At 32.6% G+C, this 21,049-nt stretch overlaps 1 protein-coding gene across 1 annotated transcript; it reads left to right on the top strand.

Annotated features, from left to right (window-relative positions):
- Window positions 1–11,592: 11,592 nt before the first annotated feature.
- On the top strand, window positions 11,593–16,190 carry LOC145618498 (B3 domain-containing transcription factor ABI3-like). The gene is made up of 6 exons (XM_081673275.1): window positions 11,593–13,672; window positions 13,909–14,001; window positions 14,122–14,222; window positions 14,348–14,400; window positions 14,515–14,591; window positions 15,634–16,190. Exons 1-6 carry the CDS (start codon window positions 11,750–11,752, stop codon window positions 15,781–15,783), a joined length of 2,397 nt encoding a protein of 798 aa, XP_081529401.1. The 5' UTR covers window positions 11,593–11,749; the 3' UTR covers window positions 15,784–16,190.
- The last annotated feature ends 4,859 nt before the right edge of the window (window positions 16,191–21,049 follow it).

Raw genomic sequence — 21,049 nt, 5'->3', positions numbered from 1 at the left:
ATATACAATACAATTCCACACATATACTATCAAATATAATAAAACTAACAATCCAAATTCAAAAATTTTAAGCTCGTGTTATTGATTCATATTGCTTGGCAACTCCATGCATTTTTGATTTCCTATTTTTGTCGTCTTCTTTTTTTTTCCTCGTTATTGTCTGGCAGCTCACTATATCTATGATTCCTTTATTTAAGTAATAGACAAAAACACATAAATTACGTATATGTTTTAGATTTGAGGAAGATCAAAATAAGTGTTTAAATTAACAAACCAATTTTCATATGAATATGAACATGGATGAGTATAACAATTGATATGATCAATATGGAAATGAATATCTATCAGTATATAAATGAACATATATTATTGGGGAAATGACCATCTATTATTATGAAAATGAACAACTACTAATATATAAGTGAACTTATTTACATAATTCAATATGAAAATGAACATTTATTAATATACAAATGAGCATATATTAGTTTGAAAATGGTCATGAACGATAACCGTTGATGAACATGAAATATATAATGAACATTAATATGTGAATGTCCATATAGTAATATACAAATGAACATTTATATTAACCATGTAATTTTGTACTAGTTAATATATATATGAACATTTATCAAATTGAAAATGAACATACGTAAAAAAGAATTTTCACTATTATGAACTAAATTTATCTTTCTACAGTCATACAAAATAGATCAATTAAATCATTAGAAAATTGCAAGAATTGAACTTTGTTTTCAATTTATTATCCAACAATATTCTTATCTGATAACACACCAAAAAAAATTAATTTGTTGCAATTGCCTCCTATCGACACATATTCAACTGATCGAAAAATTCGTAATTTTTTTTTAAAAAAAGAAAAAAAAAAACTGATCGAACTAATATGAATTTAGCCTGAAAAAGAAAAAAAATGAAAGAGAGAGAATAAGGCTTCTAAAGTCCACTTACTCTTGTGTTCAAAAAAAAAAGTCCACTTACTCTTCTTATTTTTGATTTCATGCTAAATTTTTTTATTTCTTTTTTTTTTTTAAAACAAAATTTTGATTTCTAATTTAGCCTCTTAAAAAAAATTATGTGGCTTAATTGGGGTAGGTTCTAGGTAGCAGTTGGATCACTTGGGTGTGGGAAAGTGTAGATAAAGCCCATGGGAGGGGGGGGGGGGGGGTGTAGGTAGATTTCCCTAGACTTGAGTGTAGGGTTTAATAACTACACGCAATTAAATATATTGAAAATTTCTCTTCAAAATGTCAATAATTCTAGTAATCCATAGGCCACACTCCATACCATATATTCCCTCAAAAAAAGTAAAAACTCATATTATTATATACTTCCTTTGTTCTCATGAGTATACAAATACAACATTTTGAATTTTGTAGTGTTAAATATGTTTATGTGTTATCTACGATGTACTAATTTTGACTACAATTTACTACTGTATTTTTTTGACAAGGACTACAATTTACTAGAAGTATTAGTATTTATGTATTTGGTTAATTTCATTGTATAATCAACATATTAAGATTTTTTGGTCAAACATGAAAGTCAAAATATTGTAAATTTTTATAAATGGGGGGAAGTACTAAATAAAAGTTCTAAATTTTTAGGTATATACAGAAACTACTAATTCCCATTTCTTAAAGTAGACTACTAGAAATCTGGAATCTAATTAAATCTCACTATCTCACAAAGAACCTTGTTCCTACACTAACAAACTTACAGCTATATTCTTCTCATCTTAGTTAGAGATTGCTTAGTTAGATAGGTTTCATAAAAATGGCTTGTTCTTTGTTCCTTATCTTATAAATTAATGTGTTACATATTTTGGTCAAAAATCTTCGTAATTTTGTGTATTTTTAATTAAATATATTTATTTGAGTACCAATAAAAATCATAAAAATTAAATATTTTAAAAAATATACATTAAAACAAATATAATATAATCTCACTTAACAAAATATGCTCTTATAACATTTGTTCTATATAAATAAAATATTGTGAGTAATTTGTAACGAATGGAATAGCTTTACATGATTCTATTTGATGAGATAAGTATAAAACTAGCACCATTAAAAAGGAGAAAAGAAGTATGAACACAAAACAAGAGAGTGACAAAAGAAAAAAGTTTTCGTTTAAAAATAAGAACCAATAGTATGTTATTACTTGTTCATTGGAAGGAATAAGGGCTGTTCTCTTACGTTGAAATTTAATTCAGTTCAGTTCAGCTGAGTTCAGTTCAGTTCATTTCAGTTCAGTTCAGTTCAGTTCAGTTCAGTTCAGCTCCTAATTTCCTTCTCTTATTAAATATTTATTTCAGTTCAGTTCAGCTGAGTTCAGTTCAGTTCAGTTCAGTTCAACTGAGTTCAGTTCAGTTCAGTTCAGCTGAGTTCAGTCAATGAGAACAGGCCCTAACTCGTTTATCTATCCTTAGCCTTGAATCGATCCCAAAAACAAATTAAACAACTCCAAATTAGAATAAGGGCTACACGTGAATGGCCTCCCAATTGGACCAATTATCATACAACTAATGCAACAGAAGTTGTTACAAACTTAATGCTTTTATTTTTTTTTTTCAAAATTGTGCTAAAGTTGCTTTCTAATTGAGTAATATTCAACCATAGAATATAATTTATTTATTAAATAATTGTATATACTTGTACATACATACACTAAAAGTCTAGAAATACGTATGTACATCATCACAAATTGATGAATCATATATTTGAAATACGTGGCTTTGAATTAGTGGTTTTCGAAAATCAATGTCATTCATTTTGCATGTGGCTTATTGATCCCTCCCTTTGCCTTCCTTGTGCAAGGAATAAAGATGGAACATTATAGATCATGTATGCATGAGGGGTGTATTCAAAGTGTATTTATTAATATTTTAATTTAATCACCCTCAATCATACAAAAAGTCAAGTTTGTTGACTAAGATTTAGCGATTACTTAGGCATGACACACTCGTTATATTATTGATATAATGAAAATCTATCAAAAGAGTTGATTCACATATGTATTGGATTCCTTAGATTTTAAAAGTATGTGATTCGAGTCCTCACAAGGGTACATGGTGGTAGGAATTCTCTTACCCTATTCTATCTAACCCACAAATCTTATATCAAAATATCCGTAACAGTTGAGATATGATTCATAAAAAAAGAAGATAATGAAGACCTACCGATCAGAACTATTGCCAACAATGAATGACAAATATGATCCTTTTGCTGATTTGGTTTATACTTAATGTCTTTGTACGGAGTATACATATGAGTTTTGTTTGTATTACAAAATAAAGATAATTACAATTATTTTCAGAAAAAGTAAAAAAAATAATAAATAATTTATGGTAAAATACAACTTGAAAAATATGACTAAGTCCAATACTCCAATATAAAACGCATTTTGGAGGAAATTCTAAAAAAAGATTTCAAGTCAAAATTCTACAACTATATCACATACTTTGTACATAGTTATTATGTATTTACCAAACACGGGTCACAGTCTTCTATCAAATTAATAACTTTTGTCAAAAGTGTCACCAAGTATTATCAATTCATCTTACATAGAATTTTATATATAATTTTAATTAAAGATTTATACTTGTATATAATTGTGGCTTACACATAAGGTATGTTCTCATTGACTGAACTCAGCTGAACTGAACTGAACTAAACTGAACTCAGCTGAACTGAATTGAAGTGAACTGAACTGAACTGAATATTTTATAAGAGAAGGAAATTAGGAGCTGAACTGAACTGAACTGAATTTCAACGTAAGAGAACAGACCCTTAATAGTAGAGCTGGGCATGGGCCGGGTCAGCACGCGGGCGGCCCGGGCACGGCACGAGGATGGCCCGGCACGGCACGGCCCGACGGCAGGCCCGGCCCGGCACGATGGCACGCCCCTCGTGCCTCGTGCGGGCTGCGGTGAAAAAAAACCCAAAAGTGGCCCGGCACGGCACGAGCCCGGCCAATAGCCCGTGGCACGGCCCGCAGGCACGGCCCGCAGGCACGGCCCGCAGGCACGGCCCGCGGGCTAACGGCTATAAACTGGCGCTGCTCTTGTTTTTTCCCTCCAACGGCCATAAACGGCTATAAACGGCTATAAACGGCTCTATTTTCACCTATAAATACCACCCTCAACTTCCAATTCTTTCCACAACTCAATACTCATCTTCTCATCTCATTCTCTTACTCTCTTATTCTCATATATTATAATTTATAAATTATAATCTCTTAATATTTCTTAATCTCTTATTCTATTATAAATTTTACATTTTTAATATTATTAGTCTACTACCAAAAAAAAAAAAAAAAATTGTTATATTTACATTCGGGAAATTATAATTTCGGGAAATTATAAATTCGAGAAATTATAAATTTGGGAAAGCATTGAAGCGTCATTGTAAGATCTAACTCAACTTTATTTTAATTTGTTATTGTTATTGTTATTGTTATTATTATTGTTATTATTATTATTATTATTATTATTATTATTATTATTATTATTATTATTATTATTATTATTATTATTATTATTATTATTATTATTATTATTGTTGTATACTTGGAACTACTTAATTACATAAAAACTACTTTCTATTTTAATTGTGGGTTATTTGGATTGTTGAAATCTGTCTAAGGCGGGATTTGGGCTCTGGACAACGTCGATCCTAACCATAACCTACCTGGGATCTCATTGATTTAGATAATCTACTATTATTATAATTATTTTTGAAAATTTATTAACTTACTAATTAAGTAATAATTAAGAAAAAAAACTTACTTATACTTGTTAATTGTTATAATTTGTTATAATTTGTTACTTTGTTAGTGTTATAAACTTATAATTGTTAATTTGTTATAATTGTTAATATTGTTGTTAATTATTATTTATTAGTTAATAATCTTAATTAATCATGGCATCAAACCCGAACCAATCCTCCTCTAAAAAAGCCAAATCTAAACGACCATTGGAAGGCTCTTCTATGCCCCCCCCTACAATGCAAATCCCTACTATGCAAATCCCTACAATGGCCAATCCCACCCACCCCGGGTTTTCTACCGGTTTTCCCACCGGATTAGATCAACAAGGGACATTCCAACCATGGCAAAGCACCCAATCTCCACCTTATTATGCCTCCGCACATGATATGCCTTTTGAATTTAACTATCAAACAACTCAAGCAAGCAACACACAACCTGCCGGCTCTAGTGACCCATCCGTCCAAAATACTATTCCCACATCTGATAACCCATTCATTGAATGGTACACCGAAGAAGAAATGACCCTTTTGAAAAACCGAAAGAGTAAATGTTGGCAATATTTCTTGTTAAGTAGAGATGGTGAAAAAGCCAAGTGTAAAACTTGTGGTAATATTTATTCGGCTCCAGCCAAAGGCGGTACGGGGCACCTAAACCGACACAGTGAAAAATGTGGTGCCCCTAGTACTGACCCAACTCAACCAAAAATTTCTCAATTCCATCCTTATGGCTTCACTTACAATTATGAGAGGGATAGGGATGAACTTGGGAGAATGATAGTCCAAGCCGAACAACCTTTTCTTTTTGCTGAAAGTGATCCGTTTAACAATTACATTAAACGAGCACTACAACCCCAACACAAAAAAATCTCCCGAAAAACCGTTAAAACAGCTGCCATGAAAACTTACTTAGAATACAAAATGAAATTAATTGAAGAACTTAAAACTCTTACTTCAAGAGTTTCTATAACTTCTGATGCATGGGATGGTGGTTATGGTTTACATTATTTGTGTGTTACATTGTTAGTTGTACCCTTGTACTTCATATTATCTTTTACTTAATAAATTTTTATGAATGAATTTTTTCAACTTTTAATTTTATGGAATATGTTATATTGTTATTTAATTTTTGTCTAATACTTATATAGTTATATGAATAATATGATATATAGTAAATTATGAATGAACAATAAATATTAATATAATTTAAACAATATTTAATATAACTTAACTCCATAAAAAATTTAATAATTATTAAATTCAAATATTAAATTGTATAATTATTCAATTCAATTTTTTCTTTCATAAAAAAAATTCAAGTTTTTTTAAAGTTTTTTTTAATTTTTTTTTTTAAAAAAAAAAAAGAAAAAAGGGTAAGCCGTGGCCCGTGGGCCGGCACGGTGGCCGGCACGGCCCGCCTCCACCGTGGGCCGGCACGACGGGCGGCCCGGCACGGCACGACCGGCACGGTGGGCCGTGCCGTGCCGTGGACAGGGAAACCTTGAAGGCCGGCACGGCACGGCACGGCCCGCCTCCACCGTGGGCCGGCACGGCCCGGCACGACACTGTTCATGGCCCGCCTAGGCACGGCCCACGGCAGGCCCGGCACGGCCCATGCCCACCACTACTTAATAGTATGGAAACAAAAAAATGGCAAAAATGAAATTGTGGGCATAGGAGGTATAGTACTCCGTAATGTACTACTCTCATAAAACGGATGAAGACAACAAAAAAAAAGGTGGGTTGGATTTTAGTAAGAGTTTACGTCAGAATTGTATTGACACGCCAAAGCAATTACTATACGAGTATTTTTCCATATTGCCAAAAATTTAATAAAACTATCACTCTTTTCCCCTTCTCCAACTCCCCGCAGTTTTTCATACGAATCCTGACAATTTTGGTTCCATCATCTTATGTTTTACACCACACAAATACTACTCGTACATTTTAAGTACTCGTATAATTTAAGTTAATGTATTAAAGTAAATTCCCCGTAAATAGAATATACTTCGTATATAATCAACTTTAGTTGGTGCCTTGGTGGAGATGGTGAGTAACTCACTTATATCTTAAGAATTTTAAGTTACTCGTACAAGTTCATATCTGATCACTATCGATATTTGTTTGGGAGAAAGGGCATCTATCATTGTCCTCTACTATTAAGCGCTGATTTGCGTATATATTAGATAGGTCTGTTGATTTATGAAATATGCTAGTTCAGTAAGGTCTGTTTCTTATTGACGATATAAAAATATATTGAGTCAAATATACGGAGTAATAAAATGTAATACACCGTCCCTAGAATACTTATTATACCTTCCTTTACGTAGACCAAGATGTATGAAAAACTTGCGCGAATAGTGCAATTGCCACCGAAACAAAGGCATTGCCAAGACATACAAATAATACTTGTTAGTCAAAAGACTCAAAAGTAAAGCTCATATAGTCACAGACAATCAAAACTTAACTGATCAAAATTTGACTATTGGTTATTGGAAAATAAAGAAATATAAAATTAATTTCTTTTTTGGCTTTTAGTAGTTTAAGAGATTAAATAAAATATTAATTGTTGCTAATATAGAGAATAATAAAATTGGGGTTGAGAAGCCACCGTTTGGAGGCACCACTTAGGTTAAAGCGAATGGAAGATGGTGCATAGGAGAGAGAACGTTTTAGCACGAGGCCTTCCTTTTATTTTTTTATTTTTATTTTATTTATTTAATTATTTTATTTTAATTTTTTATAAAATATTTATATTTATATTTATTTTTAATTAAGTTTGTCCCATACCCTCAATGTATGTATGTATGTATGTATGTATGTGTCTAATTCTTTATACAATCGTCACTGGTTGGTTGTTTATTATGTCTCTTTGCAGAAACAAATCAAAGCCAAAGCCATGAACATTTTACATTAAAATAAAGAAATATAAGCATCATTGCAAATCTATTAAAATAAGGTAATATTATGGAGTATTATTTTACATTGTTGCCACTTTTAAACTTATCTATAAGATCCTTACCTATCCAATAAGGTAAATAATTGCACAAGGTGGATTTCCTTACTTTTCAATCCCATTATATGCTGGAGCTGCTAAGTTTCATTATAATTTACTAGTAAAAGATTGGAGGCCCTGTGGTGTAGCTGTATAGGCCACACGTCCTATTTCATGTTCAAACGGATCATGCTTAAAATAGGTCAAAAAATAATTATCGTGTTTAGATTGTGTTGATATTTCATAAATACAGTCTATTCATAATTTGAACCTAGTGAATAAATTAGAGCGAAGAACCAATTTCAGCCATTTGATTATGTTCAAATAAAAAACGGGATGTAATTGTGTTCCATAAAATTAAAGCAAATATACATTGAAGTAGATTGTATTTTTTTTTGTTTAAAAGTAGACACATATTTAATTAAAATTCATTTTACATATATTTACAATAAGAATATTTACTTTTTTTATTTTTTTAAAATCTTGAAAAAAAATGTGTGCAACATTTATACACTTAAAAATATTTGTTTATATATGTATAGTGAAAGCATTTTGTTGTTGCATTTGTTTCAAATAAATAAATAAAACAATTTCTACCCCAAAAGTTAACTATCTTTGCTTTAGTTAATTAGATCTACTTAAATGTTACCAACAATCCCGTTAAATCCGCAAGAAATCACTGCTGCGCATTTTATGGATACCATAACAACCACATAAGGTAAACTATAAGTCAAAACTTCACATGTTTTTGAGGTTTTTTTTTTCAACTTCCGGCTTTTGTAATAGTTCATAAACCAACTTCATTTAATTTTTCAATGTAATTTATTTGATAGGCTAGACTATATATTCCAATTTTTGATAATTAGTATTTTATAAATGTTGCATTGGTTATAAATAAGTAAATGAATAACAACATGATTTTTACCCCAAAATTTAACTTTCTTTGCTCTATCTAATTAGTTTTTTTTAAAAAATTTAAATTTTTATTTAATTAGACGTTACCGACAGCCCCGTTAAATCCGCCAGAAATCACTGTTGCGGATTTTGTGAAAACCACAACAACCAAATATGGTAAACAATAAGTCAAACTTCACATGTTTCTGAGATTGTTTTTAATCTTCAACAACTGGCTGTTGTCAAACTTTATAAATTCAGTTCATTTCAATGTAAATTTTTATATGTATAATTTTTATTTTACATATAAATATATAAAATAATTTTCAATCCCCAAAAGTTAATTCTATTTTCGTTCTAGTAAAGTTCTAGTTAGACATTACCAACAGGTTCGTAAAAGCCTACCGAAAAGGCTATTGCGGATTCTATAAATATCACAACAATTATTCAAGCTAAGGTAAAGTAAATCAAACTTTGCATTTTTTTTGAGGTTTTTTTTTTTAATTTTAATTATTGGCTTTTGTCAAAGTTCATGAAACGGATTCATTTCATTGTAAATTTTTAGATGCATTATATTTATTTTGCACGGTTAGACTATATGTTCCAATGTTTATTAAAAATAAAAAAATCTACCCCAAAAGTTAACTCTATCTCCACTCTAAGACCTTTTGTAATACAAGTTCTAGTTACATGTAATAACCAACAACTTTGTAAAATCTGTAATCACTGCTGTGTAATTTTAATTTATAGACACCAAAAACAACAATATAAGGTAAATTAAACTTACCCCAAAAGTGCGTTACTCTACCTCCACTCTAGTTACATTTTTTTTTTGACATATGAGTTCGAGTTAGCGTTACCAATGCAACAACTTTGTAAAATCCGCCTGAAATCACCGATGCACAATTATAAAAAGAAAAAACATAGTTCTACACATTATTATAACATAGGAAATCAGATTCATTTCGATCAACGTCTATTTTATAAATTTAAATTCACTCCATTAAGCAATAATTTTTAGGAAAAAACTAACGAACGTCATGGGGGCGTTAGATAAGGTAACTAAAAGTATAATTATTAAATTAAAATAAACATTAATTACACCGATTGACGCATGATTTTATGATATATTTCCAAATTACACCATTTTTGAAAATATTTAAATGCTTATTTTACGCCTCGAAAGCGTTCATTAGCTACTGTATTTTTTTTTTGGAAAAATACACTTTAATAATCCTAACTATGGGCGATTTACCTACAATAATCCTAACTAATGTTTATTTTCTAATAATCCTAACTATTAGGTGATTTTTCCTCCAACAGTCTCAAAAACCGGTTACCTGCTAAAAGGGTAAACTTTTTTTTTTTAAAAAAAAAAAAAAACGCCACATGTTAGAACATGATTGGCTTAATATATAAAAAATATACATCAAAATTCATCCCAGCCACCCCCTCCTCCTTTCAACCACCTTACACCCACCATGAAACCCTAGGCCATGGCGGCTCTACCCTTTTTTCGTCGCCCAACACCACGGCTCCGCCGCCTCCACCATCGCCTACCCCCTCCGAACAACCGCAGCAGCGCAGCCCCACCTGGAGAACACCCACGAAAGACCCTTCTCTCTCCTTCTCGTGCCTCTTTCTCTCTCCTCCACTGACGAAAACCCACGAACACTGATGAACACCAACGAACACTGACGAATACCCACGCTGACGAACACGAACACCCACGTTTCAGGGTTGGGCTCTCGTTTTGAGGGTCGGGGAGGCTAGTTGGGCGGTTTCAGGGAGGTCGAATTGAAGTTGGGCTTTCGTTTTGGGGGTCGGGGAGGGCTGGTTGGGCGGTTTTAGGGGTTGGGGGTGGGTGTTAGAGGCCGGCCGGCCATTTTCGGTGGTTGGCCGACCTATTTCAAGCGAGATCAAGGGTTGTGGTTAGGGTTCCGGCGAGGATTGGGGGTGGGGGAGAGAGTGGCCACGATTTTGGGGTTTTTAAAAATTATTTTTTAAGGTTTTTTTTTTATTTTTTTAAATAAAATTGACCAATAACGTGTTGACACGTGTCATGGTACCTGTTATATCAGGTCGTTGACTTTGTGTTGACCAGTTGGGACTGCTGGAGGAAAACTCAAGGCATAGTTAGGATTATTAGAAATAGACGTTAGTTGGGATTATTGTAGCTAAATCGCCCATAGTTGAGATTATTAAAGTGTATTTTTTTTTTTTTTAAATATAAAGACCATTTAAAAAAAGTTGTTAGAAATTTTCGAATGAAGTAAAAAATATTCCCCTAGCTTTCACTCTCAAGTCCCAACAAAATTGACAAAACTCCAAAATAAGGAAAAAAATAAAATCAAAAAACAAACAACAAAATTTAACCAAAAAAAATTCAGAAAAATATATAGATCCAGAAACAAAAATGAAAATATGAAACATTTCAAATTCCGAACGGTTTTTAAGTTTCGGTGAGTGGTTTTCTCTCAAATCATATTCCCACTCTCTTTAATTTCTTCTTTTCTTCCATCTTCATCTTCCTTTGTTATCATCGCCACCTTCACTAATCTTAATTAACACCACACTAATCATGTGTTAATTTAATAATTACCTAAAGTTGTACCTTTTATCATAGTTTAATAACACCATTAGATTTGATTCTGTTTTTTTTTTTTTTAATTAGCAGAAGTAGAAGATAAGGAATATATATAATCCTTACCTTCTCTTCCTAGATTCTCTATAAATTTTGATGTTAGAATTTGCAAGTGGTAATAAAAGAACACATTATAATTTATACTATAAGGTCACTTTCATGAAATAATTAGCAAGTTGGTATTATCCAGATGGTTTATGTTGCATTTTCTCTCTCTTTAAAAAAATAAAAATCCTCCTTTTTTTTGCTTCCTTAATTCACTACCAAAAATATTTATCCAATTTTCTCCATCATTTTCTTTATCCGTACCGTACAAATTCACTCTTTTTCTCTCTCCCTTACCAACTTACCCACCTAATAGGGTTTTTTTTTTTTTTTTTGAATAAATTTTTTCTTGGATTTTTCTTATTTTTTTTTTTGAAGGATTTGATGGGGTTGAAGAAGGAAATGGTATTGCATGGTGAAGATTTGCAAAATTTTGACGTCGTTGCCGGGGAAGGCATCAAAGATAATGAGGAGGAGATCTGGTTTGAAACCGCCTCACATCCTTTTGAGAGTAACAATAATGATAATATGAGCAATGAGAATGATTTTTTAGATGTGGATGTAAGCGATCCATCATCTTTGTTCTATGCTGATTTTCCACCACTTCCGGAATTTCCTTGCATGTCTTCGTCCTCCTCATCTTCATCGACTCCCGCCGCTACGGTGGCGAAGCCATTCGGGGTGTGTTCCACCGCCACTACTTCTTCCTCCGCTTCCACGGCGTCGTCCGGGGCGGCGTCGTGGGCGGTGTTGAAGTCCGATGCGGATCAAGACCCGGAACCCGCTTCGTCTACTGCGGTTCCGGTTACGGATCATGATACGGTTCCGAGGGAGGATTTGATGGATGATGTTGATCATTGTATGGATATGATGCAGAATTTTGGGTGCATAGATATGCTTGAGAATACTGATATATGCTGGGACCCGTCGCCGTTGTTCGAGGATAACAACGGCGACGAGCATGAGAGTAGTCAGTATCAGTATCTACAGCCGGAGGAGGTGTTGGTGAATCGTGGGCTTGTTGATGAAGATGAAGAAGAAAGAGTGTTTGAGCAGTTCATGCAACAACAAAAGGATGGTGAGAGTACTAATACTACTAGTATTAATAATAATAATAATAATTCTACTAGTGGTGTTGTTGATGGTATTGTTGGTCAAAATAGTGGTGCTGAACCGGGTTCGTCGCCGGATGATCTCGCCTTGGTGTTTTTTGAGTGGTTGAAGAGTAATAAGGAGGCGATATCGGCCGAGGATTTGAGGAATATTAAGATTAAGAAGTCTACTATTGAGAACGCTGCTAAGAGATTTGGTGGTGGGAAAGAAGGGATGAAGCAATTGCTTAAGTTGATACTTCAATGGGTGCAAAATCATCATTTGCAAAATAAGAAAATGATGATTAGTGGTGAAGATAATGATTTTCATGTTGTTAATACTGGTAGTGGTAGTATTATGATTAACAATAATAATCAAAGTTATTCAATTCAAGATCATAAGAATGATACTACTACTACAACTACTCCTAGTGATACTAGTGCTGTTAACCCTAGTTGTGCACCCGAGTCGCAGTGTTTTAGCCCTACGACGTGGATACCGGGTCCACCACCGCCTCAATCGTATGTGAGTGATACCCCTGTGATGGTCCCTATGACGGCCCCACCACCTCCCCCGGGGTTCCCACCCACGGTTGGGTACATGGGTGGGGATCCATACGGGGGTGGTAATCCGATGGCGGCATACCCACCTATGCCGCCATCGGATTACCACACATGGGGACCCACCCCGATGCAATACGGGATGAGTCCTCATTACGGGGGTTACCCAGATGCAGCAACCCCGTTTGGAGGGTATGCAACCCCTCCTCCCTATCCGGGGTTTTACTATCACCCTGGTCCAACTGAGGGGCTAGTGAGGCTCGGGTCCTCGGCGACAAAGGAGGCTCGGAAGAAGAGGATGGCGAGGCAGAGGAGGTTCTTTACTCACCATCACAGGAACTCACATCATAATAATCATCATCAACATCAGAATAATGGTAGTAATAATAATGGAAATGTTGTTAATCAACAAATGATGATGAATCAAATGGCTGAACAGCAGCATGCAGCAGCTGTTGTAGGGAATGGAAATTGTGGGGTTGTTGCACCACATGGGAATTGGGTGTACTGGCCACCTCCACCTCCTCCACAAGTCGTGGCGCCGCAACAAGTGAACCACCCCGGTCCTATGGTTGGGCAGATGATGCCGCCGCAGCCACCCATTGAGAGGGCTGCCAACGGCTATCAGAAGCAAGTTGGGACTGAGAAAAAACAGGTGAGTGAATTTTAGGTTTTATTCATTTAATTTACTCTTGTTGTTTTTTTAGAATTGTGATTGGATTGATTAAATTTCTTGCGGTGCAATTTGGTTTGTGTGGAATATTACAAGTATTGTTGTTTTATTGTTGATTATTGTTTTCCCTAGAAAGTTGAAAATTAACTTTATTTTTCATGGGAAATGAAGATTGATTTAATTTATATTATTATTAATGAGTTAAATTTGAATAAAAGGGATGGAAAACAGAGAAGAATTTGAGATTTCTTCTACAAAAAGTATTGAAGCAAAGTGATGTTGGTAATCTAGGGAGGATCGTCTTGCCTAAGGTACTAATTATAATTTTGTGATGATATCGCTGGATTATATGTGTTTAGTTTTGTTCTTGCTTATTAGCGATAATCTAATTAGTAACATAATTTAATTTGGTTTGTTCTTAATTAAATCAGAAAGAAGCAGAGACTCATTTGCCAGAACTGGAGGCAAGGGATGGGATCCCTATCGCCATGGAAGACATTGGTACCTCGCGTGTGTGGAACATGCGTTACAGGTATAATTACATAATGTTTAATCAAATAATGTCTTGTTAATGGAAAAGCATTGTTCAAGTATTCCTTATCTTTGATGAATGGTTAAATCTGACAAAAAATTGGTCTTTCTTGTTTCTTTTTGGAGCGTCAGGTTCTGGCCTAACAACAAAAGCAGGATGTATCTCCTTGAGAACACGGGTACGTATCAACATATGATTAATAGTTACTACTTAGTTTTAAGTACAATACTTGGCAATATTATTTGTCGTAATTCTTTGAAATGATCGGTATTTATCTTATTGAATATTTCAGGGGATTTTGTGAGATCGAATGGACTACAAGAAGGGGACTTCATTGTTATCTATTCAGATGTAAAATGTGGCAAATATGTATGTTTCTTTCTTCCTTTCTCCTTTCTCCTTCATTGTTATCTATACGTAGTACGGAGTACTATGTAATCTATTCAGATGTTTAATGTGGCAAATCTTTGTTTGTGTTTCTCTTTATTCCTCATCATTGTCTATCTTTCTTCTTGCAACTTGCACTATATTTGTATGGTGTACCACTTGCAAAGTTGCAACCTTAATAAAAGTAGAAAAGTGAACAGCTTCTATTGATATCTAAATTACTTGAATATACTTGTATAATATATTAATGTGTGAGATATCAGAAATTACATTTACAATGAAAAATTAAACTTTTGTACAGATTTTTTTAATTTTAGTTTTTATGATTATGAAAGTTAATTGCATTATCAAAATGTTCTTGTATGTCTGATATCTTTTACGGAGTAGCAAAATATATAGCTTTTACTAGAGAAAACTTGGTGTTGATTAATTCTTAGTTTTGAATCTCCTTTTGCCTTGGACCTTGATGAGAAACTAGTTCATCTTCCACTTTATAATTTGTTTGATTATCCTCTTCAATATGCATTAATCTAATATTCTAATTAATCATGTTATGGGTTGATTTATTTGGTCTTTGTATGCTGTTTATTAATTTTTATTTTATTTATTACATAAGTTAATTTAGATTATTGTAGATAATTGGTTTTACTTTTATTTAGAGACTCGTGAAATAATTTTGTTATATTCAATAATTGATTGTGTGATGTACTAGTATGAAATTTATATTGTGTAGGGTATTTTCTAAAAGACCTTTAAACATATTTGAGACTCTTTATCCTTGTATGTTTGGTGAAAGGACCGTGTCACAATTTGTTTCTTCACAATATGTTGTAGAACAATTGCATCTCATCACAGTTTGTCTAATTTAATAATTTGGGCTAAATTTTGACTAAATGTAACGAGCTCTCATCTTTTCCTCACTTGAATTATGCATTCCTTTCCCTACTTGTGGTGTGCATTATTTCTAATCGACATTAGTGCAATGGGCATGCACTTAACATCTATCTTCTATTGTTATTTTCAGATGATTAGAGGAGTGAAAGTACGGCCACAACAGCAAAATGCGGAAGCTGATCTAACCAACAAGAAGTCAAACAAGACCCAGAAAACTGAACCAACCTCTTCCCCAGCTGGAAATGGCCCGTCTTCTTCTCCAACCGTTACTCAAAGTTAACTTTGTAGTTCGATTTATTGTTCATAAAACTCTTTTGCAGTAGCATAACATTGCAATTTCAACCCCTATGAGAGTGGTGATTAAGTCAATAAGAAACTCATGGAGTGGTGGTTGCAAAACCTTACATATAGGTATGTCACATCCAAAGAAGAGGAGTCAAGGTGTATGATCGTAATCATAACTGTTTTCGCGCTCTTAGTTTGGTGCTCGTTGATGTGGAGGAGATTATAGGTAAGAATCAACGGTTATAGACAGTTTTTGGAGGCGTTTGTATGTTGCAGTTTGTAATATTTTGTAATATGTCCGCCCTCAAATTGTGATGTGTAAACTATTGTAGATTTTGTGCTACTGTTGCATGAAAAACTGAATGTAATTTGTGTAGTATTGTGTGATAATAAACATGTAGATGTGGTTATAAAGTGAATCTAATTTGATACTCCCGTATTATTTTGTGAACATTTGGTTGATGAATTTTCTGTTAATTGAAGATCAGAATTGTCTATATTGTTGAATTGTTGATCATGTAACCTATGCATTAGTGACTTTAATCACGAAAGGTTACAATACTTTGTAAAAATTGATATTTAATTGGGGATGAATTGAAGGATGGAAAATTAAAACTTGAGTTCATAATCTTCAATTCTTCATGGTATGATAGTAGATTAGTATAGGTTGTCTTCTAATTTTGGTGATCGCGTGCCTCACTAGAGCATGACCGGTGGTAATTCATTGTCCATAGTTTTCCTCTGTAAAGAACATGGCTAGTTAATGATATACTTCGTATTTCTTACTCTGGTTTTTAAAGTTGTTTCATTTTGACTTGGCATATATGCTAGCTAGCTTGGCAAGCTACTTCAATGTTTACTATTTTATGATATATCATTTATGAATACAAAAAATAAACAATGGCCAAAGCAATGGAAATGAATAGTGTCATAGTCAAAACATGCATCAACTAATAAACATGACATTCTATTTGCATTGATGTGTTGGAATTATGTTTATAGGGGAAGGGGTGACATTCTAAATTTCACATAGTACCAAACAACTACCAAAATGGCAACATCACATAAACATTGGTTCCAAAGTAATTTGGTATATAATTAGAGTTGACTTCAGCACAAATATGTGCCCGTTTGGTACTGTGTAAGACTTCCACAGGGTAACACATGATAAAGTCTTATGAAAGATTATGCCTTATAAAAAAAGTAAAAAATGCAATATGAAAAGTAAAAAGAAAATTTATCACTTTCAAATAATAAAAATACCCATTTTACGAGTTACAACTATTAAAGTTTATTTTTGCAAATTACTAAAAAAAAAACCCCCAAACAATTTTTTTTTTTTTTTGGAAACAACCCCCAAACATTTTAAATTACAGCCAAAGTTTGATTTTTAGTCACTTTCACTAGAATATAACGTCATTAATAATTTATTTTCATTAAAAATAAATTCCAGCCAATACTAGTTTGGATTTTTTTTTGAAATAATGGCTTCATATTTCGGTGAAAGCGGCTGAAAATTGATTTTTGGTTGTAGTTTAAAATGTTGGGTGACTTTTTTGGATGTATTTTGCAAAAACAAACTTTGATGGTTATAACCCGCAAAATGAGTACTGTTATTGGTTGTAATTGCTAAATTTTCCAAAGTAAGAAGAAAACAACTAATTGGGTTGGCCCATGAGTGGTTTTGATTCAATAGAGTCAATCACCTTATTGGGTCGACTCAGACATTTAATATGGATCAATCAAAATGGGCTAATCTTTGGGACAAAGCTTGGCCTGACTGCGTAATGTAGGGATGGAGAGTGAAACCTTTTCTCTCCAATTCCCTTAAAGAAAAATATAAATGAGACATTTTTTTTAGTATTTGAATTTTTATTTTTATTTTTCTGATAGTATATTTGAATTTCATTAATCAAAATAGTAAATGATGTATTTAGTATCCATTAGGTCAAATTGAATTGTAATTTGAAGGCAGATGTTGAAAGTGCACTTTAGACCATGAAGCAGTCACTTGTGATTGCATTTAATAGGTTTCTCATATATGAAAGGAAGAGTAGATTGTAACTTTTAAAAGAACACATGTAAATGTTCCACATTAATTCAAAAAAATGCAGAATTAATCACTTTATACTCAAGCTACATTAGGTTTGGTTTATTAAAATTAAGATACATTAAAAATCTATTTTAGTTATGTTACCCCGAATTGCCCAAGAAACTACATTATGCTGAGTTTACTGAAGTTAAGATGCATAATAAAAAATCATTTTAATTAACAAAATCATTTTTAAATGTCCATCATTTTTTTTTGAATGGGCTAGGTGGTACTAACAATTGTTTTGGACGTTTAAAGGCCTGCTACGCTTTTAAATATGTAATGGACATCATGGTTTGGCACAATCTGCTCTTCCTGCTGAAATGATTGTTTGTTTGGAAGGTTTACGGTGGGCTAAGGGTCTGTTCTCTTCAAATTATTTTCAGTTAAGTTCAGTTCAATTTTGTACAGTTTAGTTCAGTTCCTAATATCCTCCTCTCATAAAATATTCAGTTCAGTCAATCAGAATCAGGCCTTAAGAGTAGGTTGATCAAGGGTGTTACAAAGCTAGTAGGAATTTTGATTGGTGCAACATCCACAAGGTTGACAGGAGTTGCGTTCACAGGGCGCATCTGCTAGCTACCACAATACATTCATGGAGGGTTTATCGTTTTCTAATTATATGACCATTCATGACTCTCCAAGTTAAGGCTATTATTTATGGACATATTCTTTACAAATTAAATAATACGAAGTACTGTATATCATTTTATGCATTGATAAATGTGATAAAAGAAATGTGTCAATTAAACTAAATTATTCGACAATCAAGCAAATACACAATAAGCTAAAATAGGACAAAGACTATAATTTTATAGTCTCTCTTGACAAATACTCATACAGGAGTTGAGAACGGCGAGTTTAAATAAGAAGGCACAACACAAATGAACAAGACTCATAGAACATTAAAAGTAACATTGTACCAATACTCAAGAAAAGTAAACATGTTATAAAATCTTGCTAAATTTATCAACTAATCTAAAACAAAATTATGCAAATTCCAAGATTGGTATCACTTGTTACAGCAACAACTTAAATCTGAAGAACCCATGCCAACACAAGAACCACCATTGCTATAACCTTTGTCAATGCATTGAGTGTTGCAATCCGCTGGAGTTGTACATGCTCCCACACATACATATGGGAATGGTCCTAATCCTTCTGTTGATGGTAAATCTGCCACATTTTATTATTAAATCAAAATTATTAATGGTGATCATTCCATGAAAAAATATTATTAATGGTGGAATTATGTATGTAATTATGTATACCCTTTGATTATAAAAAAATAACTATTTATGTTCCTCATTATTTCATTACACTTGCATTATTAACTGTACCCCCAAGTAGGTTTGTCTCTACGATATTATATATAGCTAATTGATAAGATTGTCCCGATTAAGGGAAATTACATACCGGAATTCACATTAAAATTTGTGACTTTCTTTTATATATGCATACAACTATACAAGTGTATTTATTTCAATAACTTCACATCAACAATCCCAATTGTAGGTCTTGTATGTTTTACTAATATACCCTATGCAATATATTAATTTACAAATTTATATGACAGCTAGACATTCTTACAATTAGAACTTCAATTAATTATAGGAAAACCTTAATGTTTAGAAAACAAGAAAACAGATTGCCATATGAAAATAATTTTATACTCAATGTAGACGAGGTTTAGGGTCTGTTCACATTTACTGAATTGAGCTGAACTGAACTAAACTGAACTGATTGGAGCTGAACTGAATTGAACTAAGTTGAAATGAATATTTTATGAGAGAAGGAAATTAGGAGCTGAACTGAAATGAACTAAACTGATTGGAGCTGAACTGAACTGAAATTAAGTAAATATGAACAGACCCTTATTGTTTTTCTCTCTTTGTTGATTAAATGAATAATAATTATAAAAAAAAAAAAAAAAACACATACACTTGGATGCACCTTGAACATGCACGGATGCACCATGGTGTATGTATGAATTTCCCGGTTACACATGATTATAATCAAAGATTATTTTTAATTAAAATGCAAAGATTAATGAATTATTGCTTACTAGGAAAACTTACTAGAAATCATGGCCACAGCAATTAGCAGAAATCCAAGCAAAACATATTTAGAACTAGGGGCCATAGTTTTGGAAAATATCTAATTTCTAATTTAATTAGTCTGATTTTTTATTTTTTTTTATTTATTTTTTTTTTTTTTTAGAAAGGTGTTAAGAGATAACTTGATTTAAGATAGTGGAGCACTTCTCAATCTATAGTTGACAAGAACCAGTGATTTGATTTGGGTGATTTCTTAAAAGATTAATTGCATAAAGGAGATGGAAATGTATAAAGATATCCAAAATCACATTGATAACTTTCCTTGTTCGATCATTACATTATCATGTAGGTATCATTTATCAGAGATTTTCCTTCAATTTTCCCTTTTTTTTTTGGACATAGTATATAGGGTCTAAATTTTGAGGGAACCCCTTTATCATCTTGATAACTGAAATTCGTTCACCAAGTGGCAAAATTGTAAATAGATCAATAAATATATCAACTCAACATGACATTTTCGTAATTATATTAACAACTGTGAGCCTCGTATATAATAAAAAATGCTCATAAGCTCTTTTTACGATTTATAAAGAGATAGAACACAAACCCTGCTCTCTTCTGTTAATTTTAAGTTCAGTTCAGTTCAATTCTAATTTCCTTCTCTAAAAAACAATTCAGTTCAGCTTAGTAAATCAAAACAGACCCTAAATTATAATTTATGTCATTCACGAATTAAGATTTCAAGAACATATAAAAATTTGTGTTCGTCAATAATACTTTCAATCTATCATTTGTTTTATATATTTTTACAATCTCTAATAATTGAGAAACTTAATTTATAAAGGAAAAAAAAAATGAATAAAAAGTTGTGCAACCAAAGTGTCAGTCTACTTATAAATCTTGATGAGATTTTATATAAAACCATTAGTGAGGATAAGATTAATTCTTCTATCTTATAAAGTGGAACTTTCTCTCCTCTTTCATTCTTCAATATGGGACACTTAGCTTTAACCTTGAGACTACAATGGATTTCAACATTGATCATCACTTGCTTTATCAAAATTAGAATAAAGCAAAACTTGAAAAAAAAAAAAAGAAAAGAAAAGAAAAAA

The sequence above is a fragment of the Chenopodium album genome, chromosome 26 (assembly GCF_948465745.1).
Source record: "Chenopodium album chromosome 26, dcCheAlbu1.1, whole genome shotgun sequence".
NCBI classification, from domain to species: domain Eukaryota; kingdom Viridiplantae; phylum Streptophyta; class Magnoliopsida; order Caryophyllales; family Amaranthaceae; genus Chenopodium; species Chenopodium album.
Note: the sequence above shows the minus strand (reverse complement) of the source record. Positions and strands in the feature narration are given on the sequence as shown.